General features: G+C 33.6%; 1 protein-coding gene and 2 pseudogenes across 1 annotated transcript in view; 2 read left to right on the forward strand and 1 right to left on the reverse strand.

Annotated features, from left to right (window-relative positions):
- Positions 1-1,580: 1,580 nt before the first annotated feature.
- On the reverse strand, positions 1,581-2,216 carry LOC128173029 (uncharacterized; annotated as a pseudogene).
- A 3,630-nt stretch (positions 2,217-5,846) lies between these two features.
- LOC128173880 (transmembrane GTPase Marf-like) lies at positions 5,847-14,941 on the forward strand (annotated as a pseudogene).
- Positions 14,942-18,342: 3,401 nt separating this feature from the next.
- The window catches only part of LOC128173030 (uncharacterized), a 77,323-nt gene continuing 70,627 nt past the window's right edge, over positions 18,343-25,038 (forward strand). The window contains exons 1-5 of the mRNA XM_052838782.1: positions 18,343-18,555; positions 19,536-19,640; positions 21,496-21,606; positions 21,951-22,122; positions 22,451-22,626. Coding sequence (XP_052694742.1) covers positions 18,487-18,555; positions 19,536-19,640; positions 21,496-21,606; positions 21,951-22,122; positions 22,451-22,626 — 633 coding nt within the window. The 5' untranslated portion in view covers positions 18,343-18,486. The remainder of the gene's footprint in view (positions 18,556-19,535; positions 19,641-21,495; positions 21,607-21,950; positions 22,123-22,450; positions 22,627-25,038) is intronic.

The raw sequence follows: 25,038 nt of genomic DNA on the forward strand, positions 1-25,038 counted from the left end.
ATTTGATCTACTTGCAGCTTTCTAATGTTTTATCAAAAAAAAGTTACTATTAGTACTTCTTAGTTTGGTTATGTTTTGCCGGGAAAAATAATGTGTTTCTGTACATCCGGCGCCAATACGACTAAAATGTTCTAGATCGTAAAAAACCCACTTTATTTGAACTAATGGTCATTAGGGTGAATTCTGGAAATCCCAAACCTACAATAGAACAATCCGAAACCGAAATCCTAAAGTTATTAGTTATATAGGATCCTAAAAATTATTTCTTTTAAAACAAAACTGTGTCTGAGCGAATTCAAGACGGGGCTCAACAGGTTGCAAGTGTAGACGGGTGAAGATTACACGGGGCAAAAGTAACCCTGTATACAGTAATTCGGCCCATTTACGATGATCATGAGTGAACATTTTGGGCTTCAATTCCGAAGTTATGCTTTGCTCACAAATACAGCGACAAAACTGTCAAAACTGTCAATTAAAGAGTATTGGTACGCGGGTTTGAATCTCCCGCATGAGTATGATGTATCGCTTACATACACGACATTAAACGGTCAGAGCTAGAGACATTCATTTATACATGGCTTAAAGGTTACAAAGGTTAAATAGAACATGCATTGCAATTCTAACTTGCAGAATCAAGGCTATCGACGCAGACACCGAATCGCCAAATATGACAATTTGTTGATAACTTCTTTACATATTTTTAATATTTGATTTGTGCAGTGCTACAAAAGTCACAGAGTTTATTTTATCAGTCATCAATACAACCATCAATTGCACAGTGCATATAAGCATCATGATATAACTAATTTGACTAATTTGTCATACGAACAATTCAAGGTCATGACATGGCTATCTGGTTACAACCTGATTAGAAATACAGGCATGGTATCGGATTTGGTTCGCCATCAAGCCATAGTATGTTCCTGTCCTATTTGAACTTCCAATGATTAAAAATCGGAGCGCTAAAACCTCTGATTCTAAAACTATTTGTAACTCTGATAAGTTCCAAAGCATAAAGACAATAAAGAATGAACTAAACCCAAGGACAATTTCCTGACTTCAAATATTTTTTTTAAAAGTTGGATACAAGAATAATAATGTATGAAAAATAGTTTAACATCTTCTCAAGAGCTTCAATGCTAAAATATATGATAATTAATAATGTATAACCGTGTCAAAAGATGAATGTTTTCTCGGAGTCTATGCAACAATTAACGCTATTGACTTTGGGAAATGAAAGTAGTAATTAAACTCCAACTATAGTTGCCCCCATACCACTCCGATAGGAGATATGCAGAGTTTTGAAAATGGTAGATTCCGAAATGGCCTCCGACCCGTCCTAATTATATTTTTTTCATTTTTCCCTTGAAGCTCGTAGCAATGTTCGTACGTCCATATCATTTTTTTAAATAAGAAATCTTGGCGCCGTGTAATTTAATCAAAAGCCCTGCGAAAATACTAACAATATTTTTTGCAGTCTGGGTATTTGGATAATATCTTGTGCATGGAGTGTGATAGACAGTTTGCCGAGGCATTTAACCTTGTGGGGTTTTAAATCTGAAATGGCGGCGCTAGTTTTTTTAGTTTTGGTGTCCCCTGAAATGCGATTGTTGTGTCCTTGGTTGATTGTTAGCATGTTGTGTTCTAAATCTGGGGGCACGAAAACAATGTAATGGATTCTTTTGTGCAAGAGTGCAGTGTAGCACGGCATGCTGGCCACTGCACCGTAAAGGACTACTAGTCTACGTACAAGAAAACATTTCGCAAAACCTTTTGAACTTGAAGTTATAGAAGTTGTTCCTCTAGATGAAGCACTATGCAGGGTTTGAGAAGCATTAAAAGTTGAGGTTGGGGTTATATACTTTTCCCAGAGTTAAAAATCCACACCCCAAACTCACCATACGGATGCTGGATTATGGGCCTTGTGTAACTTATAGACTAAACATCATATTCTTTCCATCCAACTGCTCCACTGTCATCCCCCATTCTAACATACTGCACTTATTTCAAAAGCTCATTGGATTTAGCAGGGATGCCAGCACATATGAGATCAATCCGCTGATCTATGGTAGCAACCTTTTTGGGGTTTGCATTGTTAGATATTATTTCCCAGATAGTATTTGCGATTATTCTTATATCCCCACCAGGTCTAGGGGGCAATAGAGAGGCTAGATTAATATACTGCCTTCTATATTTATTTGTTTTATTGCATTGCTAACGTGAGGAAACGTTATCCAAACATTGGTGTTACCCGAAATAAATCCATGTTATCTAAACCATATTAAAAACATCCACATAAATTGAGCCGGAACTAACATTGACAATAATTGGTACACTGAATTGTTTTTAAAAAGTATTTGCAGCACGTGCTTATCAAAGAAAAACATTTAATATATCTGCTCAGTAACAGGAATTGAAAGGAAGAAAATGAGGCTTGTGCTTTAATTTATAAGCTCGATGGGGAGTTTACTCTGGTTATTTAATGCGTGACAAAGGGGAGATAATGGTGCTGGCCCTTTTTTTTAAAATAACATCCAATATATAAACATTAGGATGTAAATATTAATGTATATGTGTTTCCATGCACATAGCTTTTTCATTTTTGTTGGAATATTTCTCTATAAAATATTGTTCTAATTCTTGTTTTAGTTGTCTTCATCTGATCATCTTTAATGAGCTTGTGGTATCTCATTATTAATATTGATATACCTCAACATTTCTAAATAACCCAACCTAAAAAAATGTTATAACTTTCCATTGCTTACAAGGACATGAACGGTTAGGTCTTCAATAGAGGTAACGTCACAGGGTAAAATAAAACGTTTCCAAATTGAAAGAATAAGATAACAAACCGTTCAAACACCAGTTAGGATGAATATGCTACTTCGTTATCATAACAGCGATTTTAATCAAATATATTGTTAGTCAGACTGAACACTCAAAAGGTAACACATTATTATGTTCACATGTGAATTATGAATCTTATGTAAAAGTGTCATTTTTCGGATCGTAAGCGACATAAACCACATTCAAAGAAGCTTTGTAGTTAAAAAAAAATAAAACTTCGTACTTTAGTCCCAATTCTTACAATGTAGAAAAGGAACTCAGAAAGTTTTTGAATTCAATTTTTTTGAGGTTTGTTAATGAGTTACTTTAAAGCAATATTATTACAAGTTTTTTGAGACGATTACATCAAGAACTAACTATTAAATATTTCTTTTGTTTTGTTTAAATCCTTGGTCATACAAGGGCATAATTTTTGTTGACTCTCCATGCTTGAACATCCGTTTTATATTGCAAATTTTGCGTACACATTAATAGTCTTTCATGCTGCACAAACATTGTAATCGATGTATTTCTTAAAACGCTGCTAAGCTCCTTGTTTCTGTTTAAACTATGTCTTTTTAATTGTTTTGAAAATTCTAGAACATATTCTACTATAACGTGTTGCAACATATTTTTGTCATCTTCCATTTTTCCCTCAAAAACCTGTTATCTTAATATTGTTCAAACATTGAAATTGATTTATCTTTAAAGGTTTGATCAATGTCACCGTTTGAAGTGCTTTTATTTCTATAAAAACAAAGAATGTTGTAAGATTGTCTACGTCTTAAAGTTTTCAACAAGATTGTAATATGTCGAAATTAGCAATAAAGGTCACAAACTATTATCTCCTTGCAAACAAAGTCCAAACGACAAAACTAGTAAATTGTAATTTATTTACCTTTTCTTTTTTTGATAATTTGTCTAAATGCCAATTATTTCGGGATCCAGACTCTGTTTGGAACAATGCTTTTATTGTTATATTATTTTAAAAGGATTCCCATTGGTATACATTTGTTTTTGTATAAAATTATTGCTCTCAGTTTTAACAATTGTCTTCTATCCTCTCGTTTTTGGGGGTTTTTTTTTTTTAGACCTTCATCATTGTTATGAGGGCTTACAATCAGCATAGACATATATTCTATCTATTTTGCACTTAGCGATTTTTATTTAAAAACATATTCAAGATAATAATTATATTAATAGTAAAAATCAGTTTCTCTCGACTGTACACTTAAATTTATGGTTAAACATTAAATACACACAATGCATAAAATTAACAGTACCAAACCACAAGCATGAGAAGCAATGTACTGGTATTAGATACTGGTAAAGCGCCTTTAACGGATTATGAAATCTTTTGCACACTCCTGTTAACTTAAATAAATGGGTATTTTCTCGATGGCGATTATTTATACATGATTTTAGTGCCAAACTAACGAAGTAGTCACGTGACATGAAGACCCTATAACACTGCAAAATAATTCGCACATGCGCTGTAAATTGACGATTTACCTATTTAAATGAATTGTTTCATAACCATAGTTTCAAATGCAAGCCTTGCGGAGTCAACAGTTCCTTGGAACCCGTTATTACTGTTTTGGGCATTTGGCGCAACCGATTGAAAAAGCACTGTTGAAGTTCGGGTATGTAAAATTTATTTTTAACAAATTATAGCTTTGACACTGATGAATAAAATCTGACCGTTTTATTGCACCTCAAAGCATCATCTGTGCTTTTAATGAAATATCTTTTCAAGTGTTTGACATGAAATTCTCTTCTTATGTTCAAAACTTGCCATAGTGAATTAAATGGGGATTTTTTTTTAAGTTAAAGTGCTTAATGTATTATTTTTATTTGTAAATATTATTTCCCATTGTATGATGGTCTTGATAAAGGTGTTCATGTGAACTTCTTTATTACATCTGATTTTTCAATGTTAGGTCGTGAGTCGCTTTGACGAATATGCAGAAATTAGTGCATCAGCTTATCATCATTCAGATCATAACTTTTAAAAACGGGGTCATTTTTTTTACAAATCAGGGCTTTAGTTTGTTTTTGGTATTTGTTTTTGTTTTGGTGGTTGGTTTCTTGTCCTTTTTCGGGCATCTGTTTGTATTTTAAAGTTAAATTGTCGCTTTAGGTTGTGAACTACTTTTGTCAATGCAATGCGCCACGTTGTTGTATTTAGTTGTTCGTTCATTTGCATTTAAACGCAATAATATTGTATTGATTTATTTAAACGCTGATAAGATTTAGCTGACTTTATTAAGTTCAACTTATTATGTCTTTTATCTTTTAATGTTCTATTGACACCCGGTTGTATATACCATTGTGTACTTTGTAAAGTCATAATTGATATTCAAAGAGTAAATTTGTACTCATGCGGTATTTAAAAATCGATTCAAAATAAAACGATAATTGTGAAAGGATTTATTTAGATAACGCAGGGTATAAATGTACCATACATTCACGGAACATACCATATAAATGACGTCACATGTTAAAATCGTCTTCTAAATTCTTTTTTTATATTTTGAACTCTACACATTGTTCGAAAGTACTTATACTGGTTGTTTGTTTCCTGCTCAGTTCAGTTGACTATCAAATAGATATTATTAAAGATTGAATTGTTGGTTAACTATCAAAAGACATATATACCACTTTTAAAACATTAGATTTTTTAGACTTTTTTCTTAAATATGATTGCAAGTAATTTGGCTTGTCATGAGTATATATTTGAAACAAAACAAAAGTGTTACACACTATTAGATGCCAAGATGTTTGAATAAATATGTCCATTGCGTTAACGTTAACTTTAAGTCTTCTAAAAAAAATTATTGTGTATTTTATCTTATTTTGATATAATGTATAATATATCAATAACTGACTAAGTAAATAAAGCTTTTCAATTATATTTCAGTACTAGTATATCCTTCAAGTTAAGACAAGGTTTAAGAAAATTGTATAAGATATAAGCATTTTCCTGTCATTCTGTGTTAAAGGAAAAGCAGAAAAATAAAATGGCTGAGGGATTAGAGCATAAAAAGAGGACGTCGAGGTATTTTTGAACGTTCATTCAATAGTGTTTATAAACAACGAATTCAGAATGACTAACGTAATAAAAAACATTGAATTCAATTATTTTTTTAATATTAATTACATATACTTGTTTAAACTATAATGTAGGCCTGTGATGATCAAAATAAAGGTAACGAATTATTCAACATAGTGATATAATATTATAATCGTTTTCTCAGGAAATTCAATCCAGAGGATAAAGAGGCAGTTGAAGAAAATGTATTATCTTTATACAAGGATTGTGAAAGTTTTATCCTAAGCAATGAATGCACACAGGATCTTCGCAATGAACTCGAACAATCTATACCAGATTGTCTTACTGTTCTTCAAAAATGGATAAATGATCTGGAAAATTCCGACCATGGAATTGTAATTGCAGGTAGGGTTATATGTGTTTATTTTGCTTTGTTGTGAAAGGGGAGTAATGTATAGTTTATAATCATTTTTGACTGTGTTCCAAAAAATAAGATTGTACGAATATATTTCAGGGGAAACAAGCGCGGGTAAATCAACACTGATCAATAAATTACTGGGGAAACAATTGTTTAAAGGCCGAAACAACGAGTCCACCTCTACAATATGTAAACTACGTAACTCTGATAAAATAAGAGTTAAAACCACAAACATGAAAGGGGAGCAGGAAGAGACTGACTTGACGGACAAATGTAATCTGGAAACAAAAGAAGGTGTTAAGATGTTGAGGGACTTCTTAAAAGACCTGACAGACCTTACGTCATCGGAAAAAAGCGTCACATTTAAAAGTGTGGAGGTTTAACTTACTTTCCCTCTTCTTGAGGTATATTAATCATTTTTAATGAATAATCAAACGCACACATCTTCTGTTTCATAGTGGGTCATGTTCTTTAAAGAGAGATATGCTCGTTGAAATCAAAATTTAGCATATTATCTGGTTACAATTACTCTCTAGCTTTTAAAGCTTGTACAATATACTAGAGAAATTGCTTATTTAAAATATCTTATTTAATTTTATTTTACTTTATTCTCTTTATTAAGATTACACAGTTTACACTTGTTTTCTTTGTTAATTCAGGGTAACATGATTCTAGTAGACACGCCTGGAATCGGAGGCTCGGGAAACGTTACTGACAAACTGATAGAGGATCTCCCGAACGCATTGCTGTTTATCTTTGTGATAAATGCTGGCAGTGCTGGTGGAATGCAAAATGATAGGGTAAATATTTTGCAGTAAATTTTAACTTTAAACTTCGAAAAATTACAATTCTTTGCAGTATTCGTTCATATTTTTTCGCAGATGTTACACGTACTGAAATGAAATACAGATTAAACAAAGGTCAAGTGCAATTTTGTAAACGGTCGAGATATTTGAACAGAATTGTTCCTCTTTGACTCATAAAATTGCACGTTGTTGCAGGGAGGGCATAAGTGTTTCACAAACATCTCCTGTTTAGCTCACCTGAGCTGAAAGCTCAAGTGAGCTTTTCTGAACACATTTTCTCTGTCGTCCGTCTGTCAATCTGTTTCTCTGTAAACTTTTCACAATTTTAACATCTTCCCAAGAACTACTAGGCCAATTTCAACCAAACTTGGCAAAAATCACCCTTAGACAAAGAGGATGCAAAGTTAATTTAAGGACAACGTCTTTTTTAAGGGAAATTTTGAGAAAGGACTATGTGCGGTATGGTCAAATATCTGCCCCCAATTTCAACCAGTTTTTAAATAGTATCGTATAAAAATCAAATCTTCACAAATAATTGTATAGAGGATGCCTATAACTTTAATCTTGAATTTAGTCATCATTGCTTATTCGCTGTTTATCTATGACGTCACCTAAATGACCTAATTCCCACAAATTTGCAAACAAATGAAAATATTCTCATTTTTGCTTTATATTTTGCATTCGGAAATATAGAGCGCAGGTCTGCTCAAGTGCGATTTTAACATATGTTTTTCTTCAGATAGTTATACACATTTTACTAAAAAGAGGTACTTGAGGAAGCCTGCGCTCGATGTTTCCCAGTCGAAAAACTATCGGAAAACACCCATATTTTGCTACAAAAACATCAATTTATCAAAATAAGGCAATCTTCATGACGTCATTTCTACATTATGATGTCACTTTGGTGATAACCTTTTACACCTTTATTTCCAATATAATTTTAACTATCTTTCACCTTATTTTTAAAGCTCTTTCTAAAACTTTGATTTTGGGGGCAGAAAATGCATAAAACCGCACATAGTCGTTTTAAAAAAAATCTTCTACTCAAGAACCATTGGGCCAGGAAAGCTTAAACTAGTGTAGAAGCATTCTCAGGTAGAATAGATTCAAAGTTGTCCTCAATGTAGCATCAAAGTTGTGAAAATCATGATCCCCAAGGGTAGGTTTCGGACACAATGGAGGGGGGGGGGTCGAAGATTTACATAGGAATAATTAGAGTAAATCTTTAAAAACTTTCCTCTCAGACACTTACCAGTCAGAAAATCTTAAACTTCTGTGCAAGCATCCTCAGGAAGTGTAGTATCCTTGTGAAAATCATAATCCCCGGGGGTAGGGGGTCATTAAGGGGTCAAAGTTTTACATAGGAATATATAGAGAACATCTTTAAAAATCTTCTTCTCATAACCAATAAGCCAGGAAAGCTGAAATTTGTGTGGAGACATCTTCAGGTAGTGTAGATTCAAAGTTGTGAAAACTATGACCCCTGGGGGTAAGGGGCACAATGGGAGGGGTGAAGCTTTAGACAAGAATCTATAGAGTATATTTTTAAAGATTCTCGTCTCAGAAACTTATGAATAGGGAAAGCTGAAATTTGTGTGAAAGCATCCCCGGGTGGTGTAGATTCAAATTTGTGAAAATCACGACCTCCGGGGGTAGAAGTAGGGCACAATTGGGGGTCGAAATTTTACACAGGAATGTAGTGATTAAATCTTCTTCTTAGACACTAATCAACAGCGAAAGTTGAAACTTGTGTTAGAGCATTCCCAGGTAGTGTAGATTTAAAATTGTGAAAATAATGATCCCCGGGGTAGAATGGGCCCACAATGGGGGTCGAAGTTTATATAGAAAAATATAGAGTAAACCTTTAAAAATCTTCTTCTCATAATCTAATTAGCCAGGAAAGCTTAAACTTGTGTGGAAGCATTCTCATGTAGTGTAAATTCAAAGTTGTAAAAATCATGATCACCAGGAGTAGGTGGAGGGCACAATGGGGGTCGAGCTTTTAAATAGGAATATATTGAGTAAACTTTTAAAAATCTTCTACGAAACTAATCAGCCAAATGATTCTTTATAATTGTTTAGACTTTGGCCACTGGACGATTCTTTGGCCTCACAAGTGGTTCAGAGTTTAATGTAGGTTTATATCTCTCATATAAACAATTGTGTTTTTTTAGAGCTGCAATACTTAACTTGTGAGGTGACTATAAAATCATCCTGTTAGAGAAGGGTCTTACGATTGTAAACATGAAAATATCCAGGGAGAAAATGGATTTTATTATACAGGATCTACATGAATTGTTGTACATTGTCCAGTTACTAGCAGTTTGTATTACCGGTATGACTCCATTTAGCTGATTTTATTATGCCTATTGTTTTTCATGTGAGCGATGTGGCCCATGGGCCTCTTGCCAACCCCCTCTAGATCCGTGCATGGAGTAGGGTCCCTTTTTGTTCATTAGATGTAATGTAACTTTAACATTGAATTAGCATGATGAATTAAAAATGTGAATATTGTATGAGTTTAATTTTTTTTTTATTTTTGAATTTTATGTTATTCAAATTTAAAAAGTAAAATTATCCAAGACAACAATTGAAAAAATAAAATTAAAATTTAATCCATGAATGTGTATGTTACAGCTACCACAAATAATCAAAGCAATACTTCTACTACATCTGGAAAACGAGATGCCATGTTTTCATCCACAAAACGTCATATTTATTACAAATAAATGGGATACGCTATTCAGTGAAGATGACAGCAGTGACGAGGACGAAGAAACAAAAACATGGAATACGTTGAAGACTGATATCAAACGGAGATGGCCATCAGTGAGAGAGGAACTCATTTTCAAGATGAATTTAAAAGATGTAATCATCTTTTGTAAAAATAATTGTTTTAACACAACATTTAATAATTAAGTTTAAATGCTATGATTGACCAACAAAGTAAAACTAAAACAAGCGAGAATATATAGTTACTGAAATGGAAGAAAAGATTTCATCATTAAAAAAACACAATTTACACTGAGTAAAGCATAGCAATGATACACTTAACGATATATGGATTTAAAGGGTCAATGTGGCTGATTTGTTGAATTGTATATATTTAACTTGAGCATTAATTTTATATCAAGGTTTCTTCTGGAAAATCAAATAGTTCCATAACCAATTTTGAAGAGTTCAAAAGAGTGTTGGGCACAATGGTAAAGACTGCTGAAAACAACCGACTTCTGCAGCATCTTGGGTAAATGTTCCCTTTTTTCAAAACCAGCATACCTAAGTCATTGGCGATTTTATAGACATCAGTTAACTCTGTTTTTCTTGCCAACTTGTCTACCTCTTCCTTAAAAGTAATGTACATATGTATGTATATTGTTCTCCGATATAATTTCTATTAACATTGTTACTTTTGTGTTGCCTTTATAATTTAAAATGTCAAGTTAATGTGCTCTCCTATGAAAGGAAATATAGTTGAAATGAATTAATGAATGAATAGTTCTTTTAGTTAGGTATTTAATCCTTTTTTATTCACATCTAGTCTACGTATATTTATATCTGTTGTTCAAAGGTTTCTGCAACAAGTATTGACACCTTTATCAAAAGGGCTTAATGCAAGAATCGAACTCGAGACGAAGACTGAAAATGAATGTAAATCACTGCTTGAACGACACACGAGAAAGCTTAATGAACTAACCGTGGAATGCAAACAGGTATCAATTAATAGTCTGGATAGGTTGTGTTTTACTTGAACGATGAACTTGATTTATTAATCTGCATTGTGATCATTTTATTCTTCAAGGCTAGAGAAAAGTTTCTTGAAAAGAATACTGAAGCAAAAGAAGACATAGCACAGGAATGTTATGATTACATGTCAACAAGTGCTGGCAGAACAAAGGTACTTAATCCTCCAGACCGGACCCCGATTGCAGACATCAACTGGGGCACGACGGATTTTGAAAAAGAAATCGAAGCACGGGTTGATTTGTACGTTGAAAAATTCTTGCAATCCGATGGAGTTTTAAAAAGGTACGAATGCATTCAAATAGAAATCAATAAATTTTGCGAACAGGTAATATCGGATCTTTCTGGGATGGAAAAAGAATGGATATAATCTTTTCCTGATACATGGTCCTTTTCTCCAACTAACGTATTGTTATCACTCGGTGCACTTACTTCTCCTGTCTGGATGGCTGCTCTAGCTGTCGGGTTTGGATTAGCTGCTGCCGCATTAGCTGGAGTTGCTTTCCTTATTGGCGCTGTTTGGGGCTGGTTTACAAGGAAAACAGACGAAGAAATAAATAATGAATACAACAAACACTTGGCGAAAATTCGAAGAAAAATATGCGATCACCTTGACGAAAACTGTGGGATGATTATCATCAAACTTATCGTTAAGGTCACAGAAGATGTACTCCCTAAAAAGCTAAAAACATTCAAAACAATGATCGAGCAAATCTCGGAAACAAAGGATAAAATTAAAGCAAATAAAAAACGGCTCAAAGTCAATGCTGTCAAAATAAGGAATATGGAGGATACAGTTACAAAACTTTCAGAATGTTTGAATTCTTAAATGTGTAACAACATTTCTTGAAGATTTGAACTGATAAAAACTACGAACGCTAACGCCCGTTTCCCGCCTACATTTTACATCCAAATATTTCGGAATTTCTGTCAGATGTTAAAAAACTAAGTTTTCTACTAAAAAGTATAATCAAATCCCAATCAATTTAAATCGAAATAAAATTTGTAATCAAATTAATTATCTTTAAACAAAAGTTTTGCTAACGCGGGGTCTTAAAAAATTTCATTGAAATCGGTCTCTATGAGGGAGGAAAATATTTTTTAGCGGCCAATATGTGCATAAAAACTTAATTATAACATATTTACGATATATATTAAAGTAAAATTTCATTTCAATTCATACCTGTTAATTATTTTTCGAAAATTTATAAAGCAAAATTCTTTTTTTGGAATGTATTTCGGTCTGTAGACATATGCCCCCCCCCCCCTGTGAAACAACAAACCCTTTGGTAAAAATATGCTAAATAACAATAATTAAATCCCCTCAAAAGGAATTTTTGTTTCACGGGGGGAAAGATGTTTTAAAAAATATTTCCGTTTTCCGTTATTTTCTATTATGAAATGAGCTAGTTTAACCCAAAATACAAAGTTATCTCTCTTGTTTGACCAAATCATTTGTATTTAATGAAAATATACATAAATGTTTACATTATAATAAAAAAATAACTTTGATAAGACAACTTTTCAAAAAATGACTTTTAGTTAGGTGGCTAGACAATGCTATCGTTCGCAGTCCTTTGCTTTTACAGAAGCTTCTCTTTTATTTTATTTTTTTATCATTTAATATGTATCTAAGATAATCAAAGCTGTCCTAATCAAAAGCGTTCTTGGGCACAAGCAACTACATTAGTCTGTATTTCTGGAATAGGCACGATCGACTTCACGGTCGGGCATTCTGGAAAAAAAACTTCTGTAGATAGACTGTTCGATGACAATTTCGGTTTTTCATAAATATAGATATGATCCGAATTCTAAAGTTTCTTATTTCATTGTCTAATCTACACATACAAGTACAAAAAAGACTTTAAAATAATGACAAGATTGTAGGAATCAACTGGTAACACCTAGCTTTCCTTTCAGTCATACAACGTTCCTAAATAAATCCAGGGGGTTAGAAAAAAAAATATTCAGGATATTTTTTTTCAGAGTATGTTAAGAAGACTAGAAGCGATTGATACAATGCTGGCCAAGCTGATATTATTTGTTTTTGTTTTTCTTCTTTTGACGGAAAAGTCCACATTTTATTAGGAAATGACATTCGAGCGGGAAAATTTAACGTCGAAGCAAAACAAAGAAAATTTATTATTGGTCAATTTGGCTTGAATCTATCACACGTGGGAAAATCCGAGCAAAGTAACGACAGTCATGCTGGAAAATCCCTGTCTGGTTCATCGCAAAACTGTTTTTTCCGACGTAAAGAGAGAATCGTTCAGTTGTTTGTAGCGACAATCACTTAGGGTGGTCTTAAATACCTATAGTTTAAGAGGTGTTTGCAGCTATCGGCGCAACCGGCGTCTCATAAACGACTTTTGGTTCTGATTGATGTATCTTACTTTACCGTCTACAAATATTAACTCGGATGCCATTGCCGATAAAACTGCACCTTTAGGCTTCATCCTACCATATATTAAGGTACCACATATTGAGACCCCCCTCAACAGTACAGACCTCCTAATAATTAAACGTTGAAGAATTCAGCAAACTAACCCAGTTTATCCCGAACCTTCCTTTTGTGTATGAAAATGGTCACAGCGCTAGCTCACCAATCTTTTTTAAAAGACAAGTTTGTTTGTACATAATGCTAAGATTTGTGTTGTATCATTCTAACTCTAATGGTTTACAAAGAAAGATAAAGTCATATGATAATTTTTTTTCTCAAATCTTCTTTTTGAGACGTTTGTGGTTCGTACTGTATAGATATTTTTTTTTCAATGTATCTGAGAATTAGCTTTTTTCTATGTTTTTTTTTTCAAAGATTTACTTTTGTGAAACTATTCACTTTAATTTATTAAGAAATAAACTCCTTATAAGAATGCTTAGATTTCATATGACAAAATATAGTTTTTATTCTATGCGTGCAAATAGTGAAAATATTTCCATGGTGAAAGGTCAGTTGCCTTTAATTTCATATAAATAAAAACTTAACAACTTACAAACTTCTAAATAATCCTAAAGCTCGTAGAAACCACCATATTGCCTGCTACATGTATTTTGTTTGACCAGGACCAAAAATAAAAAAAATGCAGAAATATTGAACGTACTTCCGGTCTATACATAAATTAATCTCTTGCGATGTAAAAGAAATACATTTACTTGAATACGACCGAAAGGACTTTCGACGCGTTCATTGATTGTACATAATATCTTTGAAATTTACCATATGTAGCTCCTGATTTATTTTTTCAAAATTCATTTTATTTTAGGATAGTTTATCATATTGAGGGTGGTTAAAATGGGATTTTTTCATGCCCCATTTTTTCATGTGATATCAAATCTCACATACAAAGCCTTATTTTTGATAAGCATTTGTTAATTTTAGTGATAGCTAGTAAGAGTTGTATTTTTACAATTTATTAAAGCATGTAGTATTCATAATTTGAATTTTTTTTAAATTTGACAAAAGTCAATGAATGTCTCATCTATGCTAAATGGTTTAATGTGTTTATGTGTAATTTGTCGTAAAGAAAAACCAACAAAGCTCGTTTTATATAGATTATATTATGTGTGTGTGTGTGTGTGTGTGTGTGTGTGTTTATATCCTAGAAGTGATTTTTTTTACTTTTCTCTTTTTTGTTATAAGATTTACTTTTGTGTAATTGTTTACTTTAATTTATAAAGGAAATAGAAACTGCTTATAGGAATGCTTAGATTTCATATGACAAGATATATTTATTATTTTATGCATGTAAAAGTCAGTTGCTTTCAAAAATTTCAATTACCATACAAATTCAATCTCAAATACGAAAAGCCCCAACTTAAGAACAGTTTTTGATTAGCAGTTGTTAATTTTATTGACAGCCAGTTCAAATTGAATTTTTACATTTAACTTAAAGCATGAAGTGTTTATATGGTTTATTTGGCAATATTTGACAAAAGTCAACGACTGCCTCACCCATGCTATAGGTTTGATGTGATTATATGTAATTTGTCGTAAAGGAAAACCAAAGCTCGTGTTGTATGAACTTTGCCATATGTTTGTGTGGAATTTGATCTATTTGCAGATTTAAAATGTTTATTCAAAAATAAATACTTATAGTATTAGTCCTTCTTTGTTTGGTTATGTATTGCCTGGGAAAATAAGGTGTTTTTGTACATCCGGCGACAATACGACCAAAATGTTCTAGATCGTAAAAAACAAAAACACTTTATTTGAAGAAGTCGGTAGGATGAATTCTGGAAATCCAAAACCTACACCTGAAGAATTCGAAACCGAATTTCTTCATTGATGAAAATAATGTATATCACATTATCAATAACATTTGAAAACAACAGAAATAAGCACTAAAGCATTTCTTAACATACATGTATGTCATAGAATACAACTTCAATTATATTATATATGATATATACTATATTCTATGATTATTTTATAACACCACTTCTTGACTTTGTATTTTGGAGAGGGTTTATATAGGCTTTGCCTGTTGCCTAATCCATTTGATTACTCAATAAAATATGTTTAAATTAAATCAAAATACAACTTCAATTTGAATGAATCAATAATATCAAGTCCACTGAGTAAGATTTGTAATTGTTATTTAAAGAGGGTGAGGCATTTATGCCTTATGTAGACAATTGTTTTGTTTGTTTTTTTTTAATTAAAAGTTAAATTATGCATATGCATTAACGGTGATTAAGAACAGACATGGCTGCACTGATTATTAAACTTAGTTTACTAAGGATATTTTGGAAGTGCACAATTGGCACATTTCAATTTGTCTACAGATGATATAGAGGCGGGTCTCGTATGAGGTTTACGGGTGTAATTCTGTGTCTGAAGAGGTGCGACTGGAGAAGACTGGCAATTCACTTTAGATATTTATATGTAACATGCATATACATAGGTCCTTGACAGCGCATTGCCAGTCTATAAGAGATATTGGTGTGTTTTTTCATAGGACTTAAGAATGATGCTTTAATTTACCACTATTTGGAAAATCCATTAGGTATCTTATATATAGTCCATAATGGGCTCTAAACTCTTCGAATTTCTACATGTTCAGTTTAATCGAACTTAAAAAGATAAAAATAAAATGGGTTTGTTTTTTTGTTTTTTTGTTTTTTGGGGGGGGGGGGGGGGGTTAAACCCAAATCTCCGAAACCTACGCACGCTGGTTACGTTAAACGTATAATTAACTTTGGACAGCCTAATGTACATGTAAGTGTTTGTGTTTGCAGCATGGAATGCATGGTATCGTAGGGGGGAAGTACGAAATAATTAACACTGACGTTTTCCGCGGGGTTTTTTTTTTTGGGGGGGGGGGGGGGGGTTAATGAAATTAAACTTAGAAACACGCGTACGCAGGGTTAAATTAAAAAAATCCAAAAAAGAAGCGTCATTTTGTTTATTTGCCTCAATTTTGAAATTTAAAAAAATCAACAAAATACGAAATATTTGCAAATCAGCGAAATACGAGAATTCACAGGCACCTGATGTCATATATTTTTCCCATATAAACAACATTAAGAAAGGGTTATATTTTATTATTATGAGAAACATATATAACGTCGGGTATCTGTGCTAGAATTGTTCATCAGTGCATGAATTCAAGTATCTAAAATACATTGTACATTTCTGAACATTTAACTAGATGCACTGAAACTCCGATTATAATTTTCTAAAAATGTAAATAAATCATTTTATTAAAGCAACAGTCGGAAAAACACAGTTTTCCCAAATGCTCCACGCTTCATTTAACATCGTGCAAAAACTGGAATCACCAGAGCGGATCGATCATTGAGAAAGCTGTATTTTTACATCAATGATGGCAGAAATCAATAGGTCTACAGACGATCAAAAGAGGAGCCCACGGCCGGGTTTTCCCCGTGACCTTTTAATGGATGGATACGGAGTCTTTATTTTAGAAACACCCGGTGTAATTAAAGAATGATGCTACTAAACGCATGTGTCAGCGTATTTCTTCTTGCTTGTGAAATAGATGAGATTAATATTTGTATTTTATACTGAGTTTTTGGATTTACTTGATTGAGACATTTTAAATCGGCATTGCTTCGTCGACGAGTTTTATTCCCTAATTTGAGTGCAGGCAAGTATAATGTGGTATTGTGCGTTTGAATGAATGAATGTTGGTATCGGAATTATGTAATGGTGGTTAGTAAATAAGCCTTGAAATTTAAACTACATGTATGTAAAGCTGCTTTGTGCATTTTCCCCTGTCGATAGATAGTCGTTAAGTTTCTGATTTTTTATTCATCACTCCCATATATGTTTAAAGCAGGTTAAAGTTGAATGACCGAAATATGGGTATAGTGGTTCACAAAATAACCAACGAAATATTAAATATTTTTAAACGTGTCCTTTTTAAAATAATATATATGACTAAATAAAGATAGGGATAAAGATATACAATAAAGAATTTGTCAATCATGTAAAGAATTAATGTAGGCCTATAGTACTTGTAACTACTAATGTACGCAGTTGTCATGTGGTTATAGGTTCGATGTTCAAACAATATCAACTAGCTAGCTGTTCTTAATTTACATTTACACGTCACATTTAATTACTAGCTTAGACCCTGATTAACCTGATATACATGCAATATGTGTGCGCCATTTCATTAATGGCACTGTGAAATTGAAGTGTGTTTGGGGGGGGGGGGGGCTAAGTTAATAGTTTTGTGTTATTTCATGTAAGCCTAAAGGAAATCACCGCACTAGATAGAAAAAAGTTCAGGATAATTTTATATTTTAGAGATAATATTTCTGAATTTTACGGTTATGGTATATATGAAGTCAAAGGAGTTAAACTATCAAGATTGAAATAATCTTACTGGCCAAAACTCAACACTTGCTACATATGTACCTGTATATATAGGCCTATATATACATGTATGTAATCTGCTGAGTCATTCGCATTTCTTTAAATGACCATCGATCTATTCTACGTACATCTGAACTATGGCAGTTCAATCGCCACAAATACCGGTGTACATTTAAATGATTCAATTACTAAGTGATTAGTTTACGGGCCGATAGTAAAGAAAGGTCATCGTATAGTTAACGCGTCCGCAATAGTTTGGTGTTTACGTGAAATGACCCTGAATTAATCAATAAAGTTTGAGCATCGATGCATTACATATGGGTACTCCTCATACTATAGCTGTCACTCCCGGATACCTCCATCAAATACGTGATCAAACACCTGTACACAGGTAAACGGGTAAGATGATACACCTGAATTTTTGACAGTTCATTTTGTCGTCTGCTTGAAAACAACACATGCACGAGGTATAAATATTGAATACGCCGGGTAGAATATTTATGGCGACCCGGAGGCATGGTTTTGATTTTTGTTTACTGTATGATGCTAAGTGAAATGAAAGTGAAAGTATGGCTTGTTTTGGTGTGAGGGAACCTTGGGTATATTTTCTTCACCTGTTGTTTACAGTTGTAGTTTGGCGTTATAAATAACTTCTATAAAGAATATGGGAGCATCTTAGATGGGCCAATACATTGATCATTATTTCACAAATGCATAAATTGCAAGTGAAATGATGTGATACATTTCGTTTTAACTTTAGGTTTCATCTTGATCAGTAACCTACGATGAACTCTCAGTAACCATGGCGACCCTGACATTTGACAAAGAGGAGTCGTTTTTAAGAGGACACATTCCTCTTCAGAAGTTCAAGGTAAACTAACAGACCAGTCTCTACGTCAGCCTATTTGGGATATAATAACCCAAGTGGGATATGAAGAATTTATAGTGCAAAAATGGGAATTATTTAAGTATTCTTTGAGTATAATGAGGTGATAATTTCGGTTGGGGCATGGTCAAATTGAATAAAACCCAAAGGGCTTTATGATAGATTTGACCACGCTCCGACCGAAATTATCACATCATAATATTCAAAGAATGATTCCTTATTTAACTTATATATATATATATTATTTCCAATTTGTACACTCTATAAAAACAACATTCTTTTAAAACCACTATTTCTTTTTATGTAGTAAATGCTATGTTTTGCTATGCTGCACAGCCATATGAATACCGTTTTTTGGTTATGCTTAAGTCACGCCCATTTTGTGTCCCTCATGTTTTATGAAGTTATTGGATCTGGGTTTTAGGGTTCAAAATTGATTCGTAATGTTATCACAGACAAAGACTGTCAAAGTTGAAAATGTAAATATTTAAAGGTGTAGTTTTAATAGGATATTATATCCTAAATAGGCCCAACCTAATTGATGTATATTTTATAATAAAGAGTTTTGGGGAATTTTTCATTTGGCAAAAGTGTCAGCTGTTTTCTTATTTGTTAGAATTAGACTATAGCTAATTATGCACAACAAACTATCTTGTTATAATGTAGATAGAATGTTCTATCTTAAAAATGACAGATGTCCTACAGACCCGGGTTAACCTGAGCGTAGCCGGGTCACAGTAAGATTATTCTTTCTAGTTATAATGGAGCTTGACTGTATTCTTCGTCAAGTTATTGAAGATGTGTGGTATCTTTTGTAAATTTACTCATACTGCACATGCACTGCATCAATCTTACGGCATAACCCATTTGTCAACTATTTCAAGAAATTTACACAAAAATACATCTAATTTAAAAAAACCTGTGGAAATAAATGAGATGCATGCTCTCTATATTTGACCACACAGAAGCAGATAGAGCTGCTGAAATGGGAGAGTGTGGAGGGGATAGACTTTGCTGGCAATGGATACTGTACAGACCAGGTCATCTACACAATACGGGCAGCCAAGAAGGTGGGTGTAAACATGTACACTATACACAAAAAAGTGAGTGTAACATCTACTGTCACAGTGTATGGCAGCAAAAATTGTAGGTGTAACATCTACACTATACAGCTCTGGCAGTCAAGAAGGTGAGTTTATAATCAATAGTTATACAGGCTGCAAAAAATGTAGGTAAAACATCATTCTATATCATCCAAAACAGCCAAAAAGATAGGTAAAAACATATAGATCATTCAATTAGTCAAAACTTATGTACTAGTTTAAGGTAAAAGTCATCTACAAAATCCCAACAGCAGAAGATGCCAGGCCATCAATATGTCATCTGTAGGCATGCAGTCTGAAAGATTCTGTCATGATATATATAGCAGCTATATAAAGCATGCAGCTGATCAGCTGATACCTATGTATAGCATCCAATCTTCATTCAGTTCTAAAAGTTATAGCTGGAATATCTATACAGTCCCTGAAACATTCTACTTTCCCTCTTGAACGGTGAGTGAAAGGTGAGCGCACCCTGAACAAATGTTGAGTGCACTGTGAGCAAACGGTGAATGCAGGCTGAATGGAATTTGGTGAGCACTTATGAACGATGAGCGAACGCAGAACACAATTGGAAGCGCAAAGTGAACTGTGAACGCACAGAGAATACTATGTGAACACAAGATGAACGATTCATTCGGAGTGCCTATTGAGTTATCCCTGCATTGTGTTTCATTGGTAATCAAGAAAAAATAACAAATGAACTACGTGTAATTATATTGTTATCAGCCTATTAAATATAAAATTATCTGACTGAACGATAAGTGAAAGCTGAACGAACGGTGAGCACTTTGTGAACGCACGGTGATCGCTTTGTAAATGAGTGCAAGTTAACGTGCTGTGAGCGCACGGTGAACGCACAAAAAAAATGGGAAAGTAGATCGTTTCAGGGACTGTAGCAGCTCAGCAACTATTATCATCAAAACTGCTGGTAAGCTGAGTCAATTATGTAAATTATACAGTATCAGAAGCCACAAAGATGAATAAATAGGGGGATATGTAAATTACCTAGTATACTAAAAAGATACATTTAAATAATTAAGTTATCTGATCAGATAGTCCAAAAGATAGATCCAAAACCAATGAGGTAAATCGGACACCAATAGAAAAAAATTAATGTTCAATCAATTAATGTTCAATAATGATAATGTTCAATAAATTAATGTTCAATAAAATAATGTTCAATAAATTAATGTTCAATAAATTAATGTTCAATAAAATAATGTTCAATAAATTAATGTTCAATAAAATAATGTTCAATGAAATAATGTTCAATAAATTAATGTTCAATAAAATAATGTTCAATGAAATAATGTTCAATCAAACAGGTAGATAGGTTAAACACTAGACAGTATTATCATGATTAACAGCAAATTGGTTAGTTAGTATTATTTATTTTGTGGAAGCAAGCAAAAGATGTTTGTACAAATGATCATCCTCCAAATAGCCAAAAGGAATTTGACATTGTTCAGCAAAAAAATGTGGATCCATTGATTACTTCATCTACAGTACTGTAATTGTGACAGCTCATTGACTAAGAATCTTTTATACAATTGCATAAACCAGCTAGGACATTGAACCTTTTTTATTTTATAAAATATACAATGATTTTTTTTCAGTTAATGAACATTAAAATATTATTTTTTTGGTGAACTAAATGAATTTTATGCCGTATGTCATCATTTAAATTATCAATAATTATTATTTTTTGGAACCATTCTTTTTTCAAGGCTGCAAGAGAACTTACTTGTGTTGGTCGGTTAAAATGTTTTATGTCATCAAATTATCAATATTTGTAAATTTTTTACACCCATTCTTTTTCCAGGGAGCCTTTTCGTCGCTGAAGAGAATCAACCTCCGAGGATGTCAGCTGTTGAGTGACGTCGGACTTAACTGGCTGTCTGACATCATAGCCGGGGCCAGCAAACTAGTCAATGTTAGTACTTGTACTAATTATCACTAAAGTAACCATATAAAGTGTTTATAGCTTGGCCCAGCAAACTAGTCAATGTTAGTACTAATTATCACTTCATTAACTAAAAATAGTGTAACTGTATGAGATAATCACCTTTAATTTCACAATGTCATATAAGTTTGACCATCATCTCCCAATCAGAAGTAAAACCATAAGAGGTCAGCAAAAAACCTTGACACTAATAATACACAGGCCAAGCTCAATATATTCATGTAAATTGTATATATCAAGTAAATTTAAGTTTGAAAATGGTAACAAGGCATGAAATAGCCCACTTATTTTCTCCCATTGTTTCCACCTGTCAGGTGAATCTGGATGGATGTTGCCTGGTGTCAGATGTCGGATTGGCCCAGCTTCTGTCCGTCTTACCGGCGGATTGTCATCTCTCTGTGATAGGGACCGCCGTGTGTCGTCTGTCAGCCGCGCGGGACAAAAAAGTTCGGACAGGGGCAGGGTCCGTGTTCCCATTGGATGAAGGTTATTATTATGTTGAAAACTTGACTGTTTGTATTGGTAGAAGGTTGTTAGAAACAAAAAACAGTGAGAAGTGATGTGAAATGCTTTACCCCTTCGGTTTCTCCCCCATCCAATCTGAAAATTATGAATATCTACAGGCCCATCAGACTTCTTAATTTTCAAATTTTACTGACCCAACCCAAAAATTCACTGGCCAAATCTTCGGACCGCTGAGTTTTTATGAGGACTTTTTTCTCCAGAAACTACTTATTAATTTAAAGCAACATTTAGTGATTGTGTAATACTTAACATAGGAATCACTGATTTACATGTGTATTGTTTAATTCAGGAATCAGTGATTTCAAACAAGGCGGAGTATTGGTGGTTCCCCACTCAAGTGTCAAGTCCAGCGTGGCTCATGCCCTGGGGGGTAAGGCCGGGGTGTCACTGACCAGTCTACATCACATGACCCTGGGACTCAAAGACGGATGGACCATCAACCTGAACGAAGCAGACATTAACAATGTAAGATACTGTAATCGTAATTAATTTTACTCTGTATTCTATTTAACTTTTTGATGGAAAGCAGTTTCCACTTAATCAAGAACATCGACAATTGACAAATTGCTATGCATTTATATCATGTTTTAAATAATTATATCAATTCAGAAATACACTACATCAAATCTATGCTTACTCATTGGAAATCCAAATTCCACCAAATATCAAACATGGTGAATATGATACTGTAGATTCCTAATTACTGTGGTTTCATCAATATTTGTTGAATACCAATTTTCGTTGATTTCATTGTTAAGTTTATCCTGAAATTAAATATTAAATGAACTGCAATTTCTACTAGTATTTTGTATACATAGGGTCATTGGCCAAAATTTATGTAATACTATCCTTGAAACTGTGATTTTCACTTTATCCACGAAAATTGATACCCTTGAATATTAATGAAACCACAGTAAATGCGAGAAATTAATATCCGCGAAAAATCTCGCCATTATTTTATGAGAGTTGAAAACTAGGAAATAAGGAGAAAAGTTCCATGTTTGCGATTTTATATTCTCTTGATTTGATTCAAACCAGCGGGATCGCAGAATTAAGTACTCGCGTAATATAAGGAATTTACAGTACCTAGGATCTGAATAACAATGAACTTGAAGTCATGATCTATGTAAATTTAGTTGATTTCCTGTAATTTTCCTTGCTAGAAAATTATCATTAACCAATTTAAACACAGAATCAAGTATCTGCATTGATTTTATAAAATATATTTATGGGAAAAACAGTAAGTTTTTTTAGCTCACCGAGCTGAAAGCTCAAGTGAGCTATTCTGATCACATTTTGTCTGTCGTCCGTCTGTCTGTCTGTCTGTCTGTCTGTCTGTCTGTCCGTCTGTCCGTCTGTCCGTCTGTCCGTCTCTGTAAACTTTTCACATTTTCAACATCTTCTCAAGAACCACTGGGCCAATTTCAACTAAACTTGGCACAAAGCATCCTTAGCCTAAGGGGATTTAAATTTGTGAAAATTAAGGATCACGCCCTTTTGCAAAGGGAGATAATTAGGAATTTATGAAAATTTTCGAGAAATTTTCAAAAATCTTCTTCTCATGAACAATAAGACCAGGAAAGCTGAAACTTGTGTGGAAGCATCATCTGGTAGTGTAGATTCTAATTTGTGAAAATCATGACCCCCGGGGGTAGGGTGGGGCCACAATGGGGGGTCGAAGTTTTACATAGGAATATACAGAGTAAATCTTTGAAAATCTTCTTCTCATGAACCATAAGACCAGGAAAGCTGAAACTTGTGTGGAAGCATCCTCAGGTAGTGTAAATTCTAATTTGTGAAAATCATGACCCCCGAGGGTAGGGTGGGGCCACAATGGGGGGTCAAAATTTAACATAGGAATATATAGGGTAAATCTTTAAAAATCTTCTTCTCATGAACCATAAGACCAGGAAAGCTGAAACTTGTGTGGAAGCATCCTCAGGTAGTGTAAATTCTAATTTGTGAAAATCATGACCCTCGAGGGTAGGGTGGGGCCACAATGGGGTCAAAGTTTTACATAGGAATATATAGAGTAAATCTTTAAAAATCTTCTTCTCATGAACCATAAGACCAGGAAAGCTTAAACTTGTGTGGAAGCATCCTCAGGTAGTGTAAATTCACAGTTGTGAAAATCATGACCCCCTGGGGTAGGGTTGGGCCACAATGGGGGTTCAAAGTTTAACATAGGAATATATAAAGTAAATCTTTAAAAATCTTCCTTTCAGAAACTAATCAGCCAGGAGAGCTGAAACTTGTGTGGAAGCATCCTCAGGTAGTGTAAATTTATAGTTGTGAAATTCATGATCCCCAGGGGTAGGGTGGGGCCACAATGAGGTGTCGAAGTTTTATTACATAGGAATATATAAAGTAAATCTTTAAAAATGTTCTTCTCAGAAACTAATCAGCCAGGAAAGCTGACACTTGTGTGGAAGCATCCTCAGGTAGTGTAGATTCAAAGTTGTGAAAATCATGACCCCCGGGGGTAGGGTGGGGCCACAATGGGGGATCGAAGTTTTACATAGGAATATATAAAGTAAATCTTTAAAAATCTTCTTCTCAGAAACTAATCAGCCAGTAAAGCTGACACTTGTGTGGAAGCATCATCAGGTAGTGTAGATTCATAGTTGTGAAAATCATGACCCCCGGGGGTAGGGTGGGGCCACAATGGAAGGTCAAAGTTTTACATAGGAATATATATGGTAAATCTTTAAAAATCTTCTTCTCAGAAACTAATCAGCTAGGAAAGCTTAAACTTGTGTGGAAGCGTCCTCAGGTAGTGTAAATTCAAAGTTGTGAACATCATGATCCCCAGGGGTAGGGTGGGGCCACAATGGGGGTTCAAAGTTTAACAAAGGAATATATATGGTAAATCTTTAA

This window comes from Crassostrea angulata, chromosome 2, assembly GCF_025612915.1.
Source record: "Crassostrea angulata isolate pt1a10 chromosome 2, ASM2561291v2, whole genome shotgun sequence".
Lineage (NCBI taxonomy): Eukaryota > Metazoa > Mollusca > Bivalvia > Ostreida > Ostreidae > Magallana > Magallana angulata.